The 16,328-nt window shown below is 45.3% G+C and overlaps 1 protein-coding gene across 1 annotated transcript in view; it reads right to left on the bottom strand.

The window, feature by feature from the left end:
* Nucleotides 1-5,938, bottom strand: part of SMYD2 (SET and MYND domain containing 2) — a 56,194-nt gene extending 50,256 nt beyond the window's left edge. The window contains exon 1 of the mRNA XM_007988460.3: nt 5,643-5,938. Coding sequence (XP_007986651.1) covers nt 5,643-5,815 — 173 coding nt within the window. The 5' untranslated portion in view covers nt 5,816-5,938. The remainder of the gene's footprint in view (nt 1-5,642) is intronic.
* Between the last annotated feature and the right edge of the window lie 10,390 nt (nt 5,939-16,328).

Raw genomic sequence — 16,328 nt, forward strand, 5'->3', positions numbered from 1 at the left:
TGAGGTCAGGAGTTCAAGATCAGCCTGGCCAACATGGTGAAACATCGTTTCTACTAAAAATACAAAAATTAGCCAGGCATGGTGGTACATGCCTATAATCCCAGCTACTCTCAAGGCTGAGGCAGGAGAATCGCTTGAACTTGAGAGGCGGAGACTGTGCCATCGCACTCTAGCCTGGGTGACAGAGTGAGACTCCATCTCAAAAAAAAAAAAAAAAAAAAAAAGATCAGGGTGTGATTCTGATGGCTCACTGTGTGCTAGGGTTGTACTGAGTACCTAACTTTCTTCACTCTGTCATTTAATTCTCAAGCTGAGCTTGGTAGAGTGGGTGCTCGCATGCTTTTAGTTTTTTGAGATGGAGGCTAGAGTGCAGTGGCGTGATCTCAGCTCACTGCAACCTCTGCCTCCTGGGTTCCCAGGTTCAAGCCATTCTCCTGCCTCAGCCTCCCAAGTAGTTGGGACTACACCACACCCGGCTAATTTTTGTATTTTCAGTGGAGACAGGGTTTCACTGTGTTGGCCAGGCTGGTCTCAAACTCCTGACCTCGAGTGATCCATCTGCCTCAGCCTCCGAAAGTGTTGGGATTACAGGCGTGAGCCAGCATGCCCAGCCTGCACTTTTTTATTTTTATTTTTTTAAGAGACAGGTTCTCACTTTGTCTCCCAGGCCGGAGTAAGTGATACGGCTCACTGCAGCATCAACCTCCTGACTCAGGGGATCTTCCCACCTCAGCCTAGCCAAGTGTAGCTAGGACTACAGGCCTGGGCTACCACAGCTGGTTAAACTCAATACTTTTTTTTTTTTTTGTAGAGAATGAGGTCTTGCTACATTGCCCAGGCAGGTCTCAAAATCCTGGCTTCAAGCGATCCTCCCACCTCAGCCTACCAAGTGCTGGGATTAATGGTACTGGCATTAGTATGCACATTTTACAGATAAGGGAACCTGGGAGTTCAGAGAGGTTAAGCGATAACTGGCCTAAAGACAAACCATCAGGAAAGAATGAAACCAGAATTCAAACCCAATCCACCTGCCACAAAGTCCCTGCTTTGCGGTTTCAACTGAAATAAAGTCATGCGCTAACAACATTTCAGTCAATGACAGACCACGTGAACAAAGGTGGTCCCATAAGATTGTAATACTATATTCTCACTGTGCCTTTTCTATGTTTAGATGTTTGGATACACAAATACTTACCATTGTGTTACAATTGCCTACAGTACTCAGTACAGTAACATGCTGTACAGGTTTGTAACCTAGGAGCAATAGGCTACACCATACAGCCCAGGTGAATAGTAGACTCTCTCATGTAGCTTTGTGTAAGTACACTCTAGCATGCTGGCACAAGGACCAAACCGCTTTACTAAGGCAGTTCTTAGAACATATCCCTGTCATTAAGTTATGCATTAATGTACAGGAAACCTTGAAATACTGAAAGGCGGAAAGTGAAAACAGCATTTCCTTACCTAACATACAGATTGCTGAATTTTGTATTCTTTAATGGAACTTTTTACAGGAAATCTGTTGTATGTATGTTTTAGTCTTACCACCTATTTTATAAAACTACATCTAAAAAAGAAGGGGAACCCCTTTATTAGAGCACGTATTCAATTTTTTTAATTCAGCAAACATAATGATTTAAATCCATCTGAAGCCACTTCTCCCCCGAGACAACTCTGAAAGCATTCTGAGGAGAGCCAGAGTCACAGCAGCCCTGGGGACAAGGTCCCCTTCTCATGCACAGCTTCAGGCAGCCAGAACCAGGGCTAGTTCAGAGAACTTCAGGAAAACAGCATTAGGATTTCATGGCCCTTAATACTGATAAAGATCAACTAAAAATTATTCTGCCAGTTTGATAAAACAAGAGAAAGCTAAGATGAATACACCAGGGAATAAATCTGGGGGACATGAGAAAAAAGTCTTTATAACTGCTGAAGCAGGACACCTTAATCACAGCGTTTGGCTCATGCAAACAATTTATTTTTTAAAACAACTAATCTAAGCAAGACATGACCGAAATTCACTGAAACTGGGTTCTAACAGCTCTATTCCAAGGCGGCTAAACGGGCTTTCCTGGTTCCCCCCTACACTCAGAAGAAACAAGGAAATGACAATAATCTCACCCTTAAATAACCCATGAGCCAAGAGAACAAAATATCAAAAGGGAGACATCTGCCTACCTGAGGAACGGCACACAGAACAAATATTTAAATGGAACCCTGTCTCCTTCTGAGATAAATCACATTGGGTGTTAAAATATGTCTAGGCCGGGCACGGTGGCTCATGCCTGTAACCCTAGCACTTCGGGAGGCCGAGGCGGGCAGATCACTTGAGGTCAGGAGTTCGAGACCAGCCTGGCCAACATGATGAAACCCTGTCTCTACTAAAAATACAAAAATTAGCCAGAAATTGCTTGAATCCGGGAGGCGGAGGTTGCAGTGAGCCAAGATCGTGCCACTGCACTCCAGTCTGGGCAACAGAGCGAGACGAGATTCTGTCTCCAAAAAAAAAAAAAAAGTCTAAAACTCAGTTTAAAATACAACATACTTGGCCAGGTGCGGGGGCTCATGTCTGTAATCCCAGCACTTTGGGAGGTCGGGAGTTCGAGACCAGCCTGACCAACATGGAAAAACCCCATCTCTACTAAAAATAGAAAATTAGCCGGATATAGTGACGCATTCCTGTAATCCCAGCTACTCCGGAGGCTGAGGCAGGAAAATTGCTTGAACCCAGGAGGCAGAGGTTGCGGTGAGCTGAGATCGCGCCATTGCGCTCCAGTCTGGGCAACAAGAACTGCCTCAAAACAAACAAACAAATCTATATATCTGGGGGAAAAAAAAAAAAACCGCCAAAAACGGTGATAAATGGCCAAAATATGTATGTGTGCGTTTATGTGTGTGTGTATAAAGTGTATCTGAGAAGTCTGACAGGGACAGCTTCCAAGTGGAAGAAATTTATATAATATTATTAGGAGCTGCCTTCTAGCAGCTCAGGCAAGATATGCATCTTCTCCAGTGGCACCCACCAGACTGAGAAATGTGATACAAATTAAAAACTCCCCAAACAAACCTTTGTCTGAATTGCCCTGACCATAAGAATCCCATTCTGTTGAGACTTAAGACATTTTCCATTATTTCTCAATTTGTAGAATATACTTATTCCTACCTAAAGAAATCACTTTTCTTTCCTTCAAAAAAAGTTAGATCCTGATACAATTAATATGACATGGAAATTCCTGGGTCGTTCATTTATCTTAAGCAATACTGTTTACGTTAAACTTCCAGCAAAAGAAGGGATAAGGGGTAGCTTTCTTTTGGGTGTGTGGGGCTGAGGCAGGCAGCAGATTTTGACCTGTATGTATGAACATCTGCAGAATTCTACTCCAATACTTTGAGGCCCTATGGAAGAAAACACATGTTCCCCTCATACATCTGGACAGACTGATTTGTCCCAGGTCATATACGAATTGTTGACAGAGAAACTGATGCTGAATCTATCAGATGATCTAACCACTAATACTAAACGATTCAGATTTCATTGAAATCATAAAGTAGGGTACAAAGATATTTCTAATTGCGTAAGTATCATGGCTATCATTTCTTCTGTATTATTTTAATTGATTTCAAAAAATTCTTTGAGGAAACAGAAAGGAAATAAACTATGGGTATTGACAGAAGTTCAGGGAAATCAAACAGAGAAGGGGTTTGCAAGTCGTAGTAACACCCCATTGCAAGTTGCAGCCCTGGTGAGGGACCCAAGGCAACAGTGAATAACACTAATAAATGTCAATCAGAAAAATGCAGCAACAAAAAAGGCAGCAAACTGTCACATATGGCAGAACAATCCAGGCTGAACGCTTTGTGAAGTTGCATCTCACTATTCACTAATGTTCTAAGGTTGGGAGTATGTGTAGTAGAAACAATTAGGACACTTACGGCTAAACAGAAGCATCTCTCAGTTCTTCTAATCCCTTCTAAACCCAGAGGGATTTGATCTTTCATTCACTGGGGGCCAGGAACGGCAACTACCCATATACAATAAGCACCTACTATGTGCCTGGCATCCATGGTCTTAGGTGATGGCTTCCAGGAATTGCCAGGATCCCTGATGGAGGCTCCTTCTGTGCTGCCTGACCTGCTTTGCTCCTGCCACTGCAGACACCCACGCTGCTGCAGACTCCGAGCCACAGCAAGGCTCAGAAGATCAAGGGACCAGTCACAGCAGCCTTTTTAACTTTGGGAAAACCCAATGCTCACTTCACTCAAACGTTGCAAAGTGGTGCCATGACCCTTTAGCTCTTGGCTCACCAATTCAAAGAGCCACATCACATACAGCCCTTAAGCTGCCCACGGCATGATTCCGTGTCTAGTTCCTTTCCAGGTCCCCCCAAGCGGAAGACAGTTCTGGCAGGGAGTCTGGGCAAGATTACTACAATATTTAGCCTTTGTCCCTTCTTTTGCTACGTCTTATTGTAGAATAAGGCACACAGGTCTGAGAGATTGAGTATGCTGGACCTGAGACCTGTACTCAAAAGGTCCCTGCAGGACCGCAGGTCAGCTTAATCCAGCCCAGGAATCTCCATTTCAAAGATGAAGAAACTGAGGTTCAAAGAAAGCAAAACACGGTCTCTACTCAGAGTACTGGAAGGCCTGATATAAACTTAACCCCAAAGCCATGCCTCCTGCCTTAGTAAATTTACTGAGCACCTAACCAGTGAGAAACAGGCAGAAGTGAATGAGGCCAGATTTCACTCCCTTCACTACTGGTGTGAATGGATAAAGGTAACCCCACTTTCTCTCTGGGCTTTAGTTTTCTCATCTATTAAGTGAAAAACAGGATCGAATTGGTGATTTCTAATGTGCCTTTCAGCTCTGAAACTCTCATAAGAGTTGAGGATATAATTATATGTGTTGGTGTGTGCCAATGTATATGCATCATATATACAAACACAGGCACATATATACATATGGTATCTTACAATTAAATACCGTTAGCAACCACACATCTTGCCCAATCCCTTACTGCGACCATGTCTTCCTAATTCCAAACCAAAACTGGACACTGCAACTCATCGTTGCAGCGCCTCAGAATCCAGGGCGTGTGGTCAGTGCTCACTGGCATCCCTCCAAACACCCATGTAAGCGTACTTTAACACGTAAACGTACTTTACAAGACATATACTAAGTCATTAAATTCCTTGGAAGAAACGGCCAATTTGAGGCAGGGCTGGCCTGTGGGGAGCAGCATACACCGCAGGAAGTATAAGTTAAAGGTGACAGCCCGTGGCTGCCCAAATTTGGGGCTCCACTGCCAATGCACCGGGAGGGCAGTGAGTGCCCAGGCTTGGAACAAGCCTGGCTGGGAGCCCACATTTGAAGCCAGGAACCTGCACTCCCGAGTTTGCGCATCCTGCGTGAGCAACTGAAAACGTGCAGCGCAGGGCGTGCAGCGGGCACCGGTCCTGTTTCCTCTAGCACGTGGTGCCCGGCGTGAGGCTTCAGCGCGGGGCCTCCTCCCCTCCCCGCCCCCCCACCCCGCCCCAGCGGCCGGCGCTAGGACCCCGCGAGCCGCACGCACTTCCTGGCGCCGCGATCCAAGCCTCCAGCTCGGCGCCCCCGGCTCCCGCCCGCCGCCGCCGCCCTACCTGGCGAAGCAGTACTCGCAGTGGTTGCCCCGCTCGTTGACCGTGAGCACGTAGGCATAGGCCGGGCAGGAGAACAGCAAGTCCCCCACCTGGAAGGGCTGCAGAGCCCGCAGCCCCCGGCCCTTGCCCGGGCTGCAGAAGCGCTCCAGGCCGCCGAGGCCCTCGGCCCTCATGGTGGCGGCGGGGCGCGGGCGCCGGCTATGCCCGAGCTGCGGCTCCTGGCGAGCTGTTATTGGAGACGCGTCACCCAGAGCTGCGGGGGGCGGGGTGGGAGCCGCCCGGCGGACGCGGCGGCGGCTCCCTGCTCCCCGGAAGGGACGGCTGCCCCGCCCGGGCCTCGCGCGCCCCCGCGGGGAGGGAGACGGGCCCGGCGGCCCCGCCCCGCGCCGGGACCCTCGGCGGCCGCCCCGCGCGCGCTCTGGGCCGTTTCCGGTGTGGCCGCGACAAAGAGCCGTAGCCCCTGTGGCTTCTGCGAGGAGGACGTGAGGCGTGTGCGCCTCCGCGGCGTCTGCACGGAGCAAGCGGGACGCGCCCTCCTCGGTGGGAGGGGAGTCACCTGCGCGGAGCAGGTATCCCAGGGCCACCCCTAGACAGTCAGCCTGGCCCGAAGGATGACCAGCACCCGGTAAATAGAAGGGGGCGAAGCCGGCCCCCAAACCCTACGTTCACTTGCCCTTGTAAAGACCCCTAAAGGCAGTGGTAGGGGAACGCCAAGGAGAAAGCGGCAGAGGGGAAACCACAGTAGAGAAGTTTGCTGTGCAGAGGGTTGACGTGTACTTTTCCAAGGTTAGAGGTTTTTAAACCTTGTGGCTTTAATGAGAACGTAGTTTGCCCTCTGCTCCTCTAGTAGAATTACATTGACGGAAGAGGAAATGCACTGGCCAGCCCAGCTCACCGAGTCTCTGCATGCTGCGAACGATGCAGAGGAAGCCAGAGATAACCTTGCCTTCAAGGAATTTAGGCTGTTGGGGGATAATGCGATGCTGTGGCCAGTGTCCAGGACACTGCGCCAGAGTGTGCAGTGGTTTTAATATGCTTGACCACCCACCAACTGTGATCTTAGAAAAGTCACTTGGGTTAGGAATCAGAGGATTTAAAGCCTACAAAGCCTGAAACGTAAATCCTGTACACATGCACGCTATTACTTTTCATATGAGAAAGGAAAATATAATCCGTGTTCCACATGATTATGTAAAGACTGGAATTGATGTACATGCAGTAAAGACTAAAATTGTGACGAGATCATTTAGCAGAAAACACTACTTCAAACTAGAACCTAAAACAGTTACCTCTGTAAGTTCAGGACTGGTTTAGCAAGGGGAAAGGATGAATATGATTGAAGATGTAAAATCAGTGGAATTTTTGGCATTTCAGTAAAATGGCTTTCTCAGCTGGGTGTAGTGACTCAGCCCTGTAATTCCAACACTGTGGAAGGCCAAGGTGGGAGGATCACTTGAGCCCAGGAATTGGAGAGTTGGAGACCAGCTTGGGCAACATAAAGACCCCATCTCTATGGGAAATTAACCACCTCTCAAGTGGTGCTGAGGTAGGAGGATTGCTTGAGCCTGGGAAGTCAAGGCTGCAGTGAGCTGTGATGACTCCATCATACTCCAGCCTGGGTGACAGAGCAAGACCTTGTCTCAAAAGAAAACAAAAAAGTCCTTACTAATGACCAACTAAATCAGCTTGTAACCCCTCTTCAAGTAAAGGACATTATGATAGTATTTTTATTTATGCATTTTAAGAAACATCGACTATGACCAGCCACTGGGATAGAAAGATGGACAAAATCGGCCAGCTGTGGTGGCTCACGCCTGTAATCCCAGCACTTTGGGAGGCCGAGGTGGGCAGATCACCCAAGGTTGGGAGTTCAAGACCAGCCTGACCAACATGGAGGAACCCCATCACTACTAAAAATACGAAATTAGCCAGGTGTGGTGGCGCATGCCTGTAATCCTAGCTACTCTGGAGGCTGAGGCAGGAGAATCACTTGAACCCGGGAGGCGGAGGTTGCAGTGAGCCAAGATCGCACCATTACACTCCAGCCTGGGCAATGAGAGCGAAACTCTGTCTCAAAAATAATAATACTAATAAAGAAAGTTGTACAAAACGTAGTCCTAGGTCCTTGCATTTGGCACATTCAAGTTCGGTAATACTCACCATTAGTTATTGAGTATTGTTGACCAGGCATCATGCTCCATCATTAAACACATTACCTCGTTTATCTTTACAACAGCCTAATGAGTTAGGTATCATACCCCTCATCCCCCAGATTAGGAAGAAAACTAAGACCCAGAAGGAATGATTTTCAAGGCCACACAATAAATTGCAGAATTTGGTTTCCAAGTCAGTCTGAATTCAGAGTCCATGCTCCTAACCACAGTGTTTTGCTGCAAACAAACACAGTTCACTGGGATAAGTGCAGTTATGGTGACTTGTACAAAATGTTCTGTGGTAGTAGAGGCAGGGAGTGACAGATTTAGCCTACTAAATAGTCAAGACAAGCATCACATTCAAGTAACAGAGCTGAGACGGAAGGATGGACAGGATTTTGCAAGTGGAGGTGGGGAGAAGAGTTTTCTGGGCAGAGAGAACTGCATACAAAGACAGAAGACCTTGAAAGGACCGAGCTTGTAGTTGGGGGCCCCTGAGCATCTGTAAGAGGACAGGAAATGAGGCAGGAACAGCTGAAGAGCATCTTCTCCAGAGGTGAGTTTTGTTCCAGAGGCCATGGGAGAGCCAGTGAAAGTGTTTAAGCGAGGGTGGCACATTGAGTCCAGTGTTTTAAACTGATCTGCCAGCAGCATTGTGGGTTGGCTGGGGTGCCAACATTCACCACTTCATAACTGTTTACATGTAATGTAAACAGCCTTGGCACGTGAGACCACTGACAGTTTGCATTTGTCTGTGTGATGACCTGATTAGTGTTTACATCCTCCACCAGACTGTACAAGCTCCGTGAGGGCAGGGAATGAGTCCGTTTTTGTTACCCTTACATCACTAGCTCTTATCACTACTCCTGGAAGACAGAGAGAATGTAAAAAATATTTGGAGGTTGAATAAATGTCATGGAATCTCATTCTGATTTCTGAGGGCTCTAACCAGCAAAAAGATGAAAAGACTGACATAGAAGTAAACAGTTGCCGGGCGCGGTGGCTCAAGCCTGTAATCCCAGCACTTTGGGAGGCCGAGGCGGGCGGATCACAAGGTCAGGAGATCGAGACCATCCTGGCTAACACGGTGAAACCCCGTCTTTACTAAAAAATACAAAAAACTAGCCGGGCGAGGTGGCGGGGGCCTGTAGTCCCAGCTACTTGGGAGGCTGAGGCAGGAGAATGGCGTAAACCCGGGAGGCGGGGCTTGCAGTGAGCTGAGATCCGGCCACTGCACTCCAGCCTGGGCGACAGAGCGAGACTCCGTCTCAAAAAAAAAAAAAAAAAAAAAAAAAAGTAAACAGTTACAATACAGTAGATAATTTACTATTTCAAGGATTAATGGTGCATAGTAATCTACCTGTTTTTTTATTGCAAGAAACTTTTTCCACTTTAATTGGGAAAGATTTCCACAGCTGAGAAAAAAGCAATTACACAGCTACTGAATTGTCTTTCCAGATGAGCACTGGCTTATTCTTGAGAGTGGAGGTGACTCTGACTTGAGAACACTGGAAAAGAAGCCGCCTCATTTCAGAAAAATCCTTGTGATGAACTTAAATGACTCGAGAGGGGAAATGGTCACTGAAGCAGTAGCCATGAATTTAGGAGCTTAAATTACGAAGAAAACTGTGTTTAAAATAAACAGCCAAAGAATGGCAATAAACCAGCCCAGGGAGACTGATGACAGCGCTCTTCATGAAGCCCATATTTGTCACTCTGCCACTCTAATCTCACATTCCGTGAAAGTCTTCAAGCAGCCAGGGCCCATCCACTTTTCCTGTGCCCTCTGCTGCATAACGTAAGAGGTACGGAATTTGAAAGGAATTTTTTGCTTACTTTGCCTCAAAAAGTGAGGCAAAGAAAAGTGGTACAAGGATGTGGTACAAGGATGAAAGGATGAAAACTCCTTTGCTTAATTTCTCTAACCTAGAAGTTGATGTAATTTATGAGTGAAAGATCCTTCCAACCACAGATTAGCACATGAAAGCAATAGCTCTGGCCTAGGGAAATGAAGCCTTAGCAAAGAAGGTATCCCAATGAACGTGAGCAAAGGGCCTAGATGCTGTATAGCTCTGCATCTATGTCTACATGTCACTTATTGAGGACATACTATGTACTTACACTGTGATAGACCCTAGTCATACCAAGGTGTAAAGACCAACATACATGTAAACAGTTATGAAGTGCTGAATGTTGGCACTCATAGATACTAGGTTCCAATCCCTGGAACCTACAAATGGCTTCAAATGGTCTTGCAAGTGTGTTTTAAGGATCTTGAGAGAGTGAGAGTATCCTGGAATATCCAGGTGGGTCCTCTGTCCTGTCACAAGTTTTCGTATGAGAGAGGCAGAAGGAAATTTGACACAGACAGGAGAGGAGGCAGCAGTGTGACTATGGAGGCAGCGATGAGAGCGATACAGTGATGGGCCAAGGAATGCTGGCAGCCGCCAGAGCTGGAAGAGGCAAGGAACACCTTTCCCCTAGAGCCTCGGGAGGGAGTGTGGCCCTGCCGATACCCTCATTTCAGCCTGTTAATCTACTATCAGACTTCTGGCCTCCAGAACTGTGAGAGAATAAATTTCTGTTGTTTTAAGCCACCCGTTTTGTGGTAATTTGTCATAGCAGCCACAGGGAGGTAATAAAATTATAATCCAATAAAATTTTAATAAGGGGCTGAACAAAGTGCAGTAGGAAGGCTTCACAGAGAATCTGACATTTTAGCTTCCAGAAGGAAGAGGAATGATTGACCAAGGGAAAGCAAGTCTCCCAAAATGGGCTTAAGACTAACAGTGCAGGGCTTGGCGTGGTGGCTCCTGCCTGTAATCCCAGCAGTTTAGGAGGCCGAGGTGGGTGGATCACTCAAGCCGAAGAGTTTGAGACCAGCCTGCGCAAAATGATGAAACCCCATCTCTACAACAACAAAAACGGTGTGGTGGCATGTGCCTGTAGTCCCAGCTAATCAGGAGGCTAAGAAAGGAGGATCACCTGAGCCTGGGAGGTGGCGGTTTCAGTGAGCTTTGATCATGCCACTGCACTGCAGCCTGGGCAACGGAGCTAAGCCCTGTCTCAAAAATAAAAAACAGGCTGGGCACGGTGCCTCATGCCTGTAATTTCAGCACTTTGGGAGGCCGAGGTAGGCGGATCACAAGGTCAGGAGATTAAGACCATCCTGTCCAACACGGTGAAACTTCATCACTACTAAAAATACAAAAAATTAGCCAGGCATGGTGGCGTGTCCCTGTAATCCCAGCTACTCGGGAGGCTGAGGCAGGAGAATAGCTTGAAACCAGGAGGCAGAGGTTGCAGTGAGCCCAGATCGTGCTGTTACACGCCAGCCTAGTGACAGAGTGAGACTCCATCTCAATAAATAAATAATAAAGACCACAGTTCAAATTCACTGGGGTAGGCGAGACTTTGACAGTCCAGCGTACAATATTTCTTGGACTTAATGAATGTTTCCATAGCTCTCACTATGTACCAGGTGCACCTTTAAAATATATTCTCATATAATCCTCCTAATGACATTCCATAAAGGAGAACACCGAATTGAGAGGTGAAGCCAGCTGGACTTCCTGGGTCAAGTGGGGACTTGGAGAACTTTTCTGTCTAGCTAGAGGATTGTAAATGCACCAATCAGTACTCTGTAAAGATGCACCAATCAGCACTCTGGGTCTAGCTAAAGAATTGTAAATGCACCAATCAGCACTCTGTAAAAATGCACCAATCAGTGCTCTGGGTCTAACTAAATGATTGTAAACACACCAATCTTCACTCTGTAAAATGGACGAATCAGTACTCTGTAAAATGGACCCATCAGCTCTCTGTAAAATGGACCAATCAGCAGGATGTAGGGGGCCCAAATAAGGGAATAAAAGCTGGCCATCCCAGCCAGCAGCAGCAACCCACTCGGGTCCCCTTCCACGCTGTGGAAGCTTTGTTCTTTCATTCTTCACAATAAATCTTGCTGCTGCTCACTCTTTGGGTCTGCACTACATTTAAGTGCTATAACACTGCAAAGGTCGGCGGCTTCATCCCTGAAGTCAGCGAGACCAAGAACCCACCAGAAGGAAGAAACTCCAGACACATCTGAACATCTGAGGGAACAAACTCCAGACACACCATCTTTAAGAACTGTAACACTCACCACTAGGGTCCACGGCTTCATTCTTGAAGTCAGGGAGACCAAGAACCCACCAGAAGGAATAAATTCCAGACACAGAATCACAGAAGTGACATGCATGAACAAGCTGTCTAGCAATGAATCCAGGCTTAGAGCCACTCCACCTCTCTGTTCAGCCAGAGCTGCCTCTCTGTTCAGCCAGTGCTACAGCTTTTCTTAGAGTACTTGGGGTAAAGGTAGATGGGCGGGAGTGGGCCCCATCATGAAACCCATGAACCTAGGAGCTGGACAGCACTGTGTAGGCTCTGTGAGTCAGAAGAATTTTGGCTGACATGATGAGAGTTTTGCTGTAGAAAGTTCATTTTGTAGCTAAATAGAGAATACACTAGAAGGGGCTGAGGAGACAGAGGGAACTCAGGCGCCTGAGGCAACAAGGGTTCAGAGGAAAAATGTTACTGGCATGAACAAGGGCAGTGACGGTAAATGGGAAGGAGGGACGTGGATTTGAAGAACTTTTAATTAACAGGATCCAGTAATTGGGGCAAGTGAAGAGAAAGGAGAAGAGGGAATATGGGCCATAGAAAATATGTCCAAGGACAACTGACGTCATCACCTCCATTCAGTTCCTCCAGTTCAATTCCCCCCACCCCCGTTCATTTTGCCCCTGCTTCAGCCTTATGTTTATTCCCCAAACAAGATCTTGTTATTTCTTCCTTCACCATATTTCTTGTCTAATCTTTTATTTCCATTCTTAATGCCACTCAGCCCTTAAGGCTTTATGTCTGGTTTTGTGCAGTAGACTCAACAGCAGAGTGAGTTAAAATTTTGAGATGTTAGCCAGGGATCATACATTCCAACTCTGTGCTTGCTTTTACCCCTTACCATTAACTTCCCACTTAGTCAGTGGCGTTGACTTAGAGAAGAAATGATATTGCAGAATAGGAGTGAAAAGGCCCCTGAATTTAGATTCAAAAGCCTAGAGTTTTGGATTGCAAAATCCTAAGGACTTGGGGAAGTCAGGGCTCCAGCCTTATCAAATTCAGGATGATGTAGGAGCCAGAACTCCCTCGGTCAGAAAAGATTCTCCAGGCCTGTGATAAGGGAGAATTGGAAGGAAAGCCAGAGAGAAGTTGGTGTACTTCTCTGAGAAAGAGGCATGCACCATAGTCTCCTTCCAGACTGAACCTTGGATGAGTGAGACAACATAACTAAACCCCACCCCGCCCATGGGTTTGAGGGGATTCAGAGCAAGTCTGACTTATGTCCTAGTCTTACATTGACCCCCGAACTCCCTATGTAATAGGAATTCAGTGTGTAGGAGAAATGACTTGAAATAATTCATGAGAAACAGAAGATCGATTTCCCGTGCACCCAAGAGGAGCACTAGAGTAGACAAGTTAGCTGTCTGCTGTGATCTGAAATGTTTGTGCCACTTCTCCTCACCCCCTGTTCCCCACCAAATTCATATGTTGAAATCCTAACCTCCAACATGGTGATATTAAGAACTGGGGCCTTTGGGAGATGATTAGACCATGAGGGCATGGCCCTCGTGAATGGGATTAGTGCCCTTACAGAAACGGCCAAGGGAGCTTATCTGGCACTCTCACTTTGTGGGGCAAAAGGGCACTATGTATTAGGAATAGGCCCTCATGAGACACTGAATCTGCTGGTGTTTTGATCTGTCTTCCCCAAACGGTGAGAAATAGCCATGGCATTTTGTTACAGCAGCCAGAACGGACCAAGATACCATCCAAGAGCACCGTTGTGGATGAGAGCAAGGGATGGCCCAGAGATCTGTGTGGATTGATGACCAAGGACCAAATGTTCCCACCCCTGCCAAGCACTCACTGCCTGAGCATCACTGTGCCAGCCAAATGCAAGAAGCAACCCCAGGAAACTGACCAAGATGACATTTCTACCACCCAGGAAAAATGAATACTCGTAATGAAAATTATCACAGTTTCTTAAATACACGAGTTTACAGATGAGCTTCATCACTCAGGTCTCTCCCTATTCTATATGCCTTTGTTACTCCTGTCAAACACCTTGTCTTAAAATAACTGCATTAGTAATGACATTTCATTGAAAAACTCCCAGTTGCCCTTTATTATATGCCTCATCAAGGCCAAGCTCTCTTTTTGGCTTTAAAAACCCAAACCTTAACTGTCATACACATCTTGAGTTCTATCTATGCTGAGAAGTCTTCTCCAAACATTTCTTCCATAACAGTATCTACTTCCTAAAGTAAGTCTTATCTGTACCTTGTTGGCTTATGATCATAAACCACACACACACACACACACACACACACACACACACGTGTATTCCCATGTAAATTAAAAGGTCTTCAGAGGGAAATACTGTATATTGTATTTATTTCATAGTCTTCTTAGTGGATAGCTTGATACCTGTTATGTATTAAATTTGGAAATATTTTCTGAATGACTGAGGTACTGAAATTGCTCATCAGGTTTTGATGGGAGGTAACACTTGGATTTTAACAGTATGTTACACAGGTAATGTTTTTGAACTGATACCTAGACTTTATGACACCATATGCAAAGAATGAATACATAATTCTAGGTAGTGAATCTGTGAAGTGTTTAGAGATCACTAGCTTTATTGATCAGAATCTTTATTCTGAAGTAGTTAAAAAACAATTATATTAATAGAAGTGATGAGAGTTTCCTAATTATGGAATTAGTGTTGTTTTGGGGTGCCTATGGATCCAGATGGTCAAAAGGCACCCACGTAATGCTCTGCCATCTCACTGGCAAGCAAAGGTTGTGCACTTGAACAGAAAAAACCCTTTGCTTCCAGGCTAAAGTGCAGCAAGAGCCAAATTCCCCTAATGCATAATTTACAGTCTTCACACCAGCATCTCAACTGCATTGCAGCATTTTTACTAGAGGCAGTTACCCAGAAGAACCTGGAGAAATCATGCTTAAATAACTATTTGAGGGTCAGATTTGATGAATTCTTAAACTACCAGCCATGCTTTCTGGTATATGAGAGGGGGTTGGTGGGAAGAAAAGCTTAAGCTAACTTTGTATTTATGATTCTGGCAATGTAATAGCTCTGACCAGATACTAAAAATTGAATTAAAAGGCAAAAAAGAGCCCAGAAAAGGCTACGTTATAACATGTTTGGTCCTGAACTAGACATGTAAGCTTTTAAAATGTTTATCTCTGTCAAGTCTTATTATGCTTTTTTCCCCATCTCCCCACTCCACCCGGCCCACCCCAAAAAGTACCAAAGGTAACAAATTTCAGAAATCTTGCATATTTCTCTCTTGCTGAGAACTGCTAACAACTTTCTTACTCGGGGGAGGCAGTGTCTTCTAGTGGCTGAATGAGGGGGCTGGGCACAGAAGTTGACTTCACTACCACAGGCTCCTTCAGCATCTCACATGAAGCCAGATTTTTCAGTGCTTCTGTGAAATTCCAACTGATGTTATTTGAGGGCAGGGAAATTCCACAAAAAGAAGAGAGATGGGATATTTAAAAACTTAAAACCTTCTTCTACCTGCTTTACTGGTTTAATCTTGACATAGAGTTTGAATATATCAGTCTAGTTTTTCTTCTATGTGAGGGAAGAAAAGTACAGGAGGAAAAAAGTTCATAGCTTTGAGCTGAGGCAGCTGACATGGTCAAATGCCGTCATCTTAATTGGAAGCTATTGCAACACTGCAAAAAAATTTTGGAGGCTTAGTTTTTTTCCTAATAAGGGTTAAAATTAGTAACATTAATTGTTTGTTATTTGGGAAATGATTAAAATTAAAGGTAGATATAACATTTTCTTAAACCAAAAAAAAAAAAAAACAGGATTTTTTTCTTTGCTTGATAACAAATGAATTTATACAACTTTATCTTTAAATACAGCTAATTTAATGCTCAGGTATTAATAATTATTTTAAATGTTTTGGAAAGTACATAGAAGTCAAGCAAATATCTGAATATATTCCAAATGCTACTTTTTATGAAGTTTTAAAAATTCAGGCTTTTATATCACTGGCTTGTATTTCTGAAATATAGCACTTTGAATACAGCAGATGACATTTTAATTTTTTTCTTGCATCAATTGTTAGTTTCCCTTTACTAGAGGCTATGTTTCTGTCTTCAACATTTCTTAAATTGAAATCAGAAACATTGAATACTGATGAGAAAAATAGATTATGTGGAAAAACAAGAAAATGATTAGCAGAAAACCAAATACCACATGTTCTCACTTGTAAGCGGGAGCTAAATGATAAGAACTTATGAACGCAAAGAAGGAAACAACAAACACTGGTGTCTACTTGAGAATGGAGGGTGGGAGGAGGGAGAGGAGCAGAAAAGATCACTATTGGGCACTGGGCTTAATACATGGCTGATGAAATAATCTGTACAACAAACCCCCATGACACGAGTTTAC

Source organism: Chlorocebus sabaeus, chromosome 25 (genome assembly GCF_047675955.1).
Source record: "Chlorocebus sabaeus isolate Y175 chromosome 25, mChlSab1.0.hap1, whole genome shotgun sequence".
Lineage (NCBI taxonomy): Eukaryota > Metazoa > Chordata > Mammalia > Primates > Cercopithecidae > Chlorocebus > Chlorocebus sabaeus.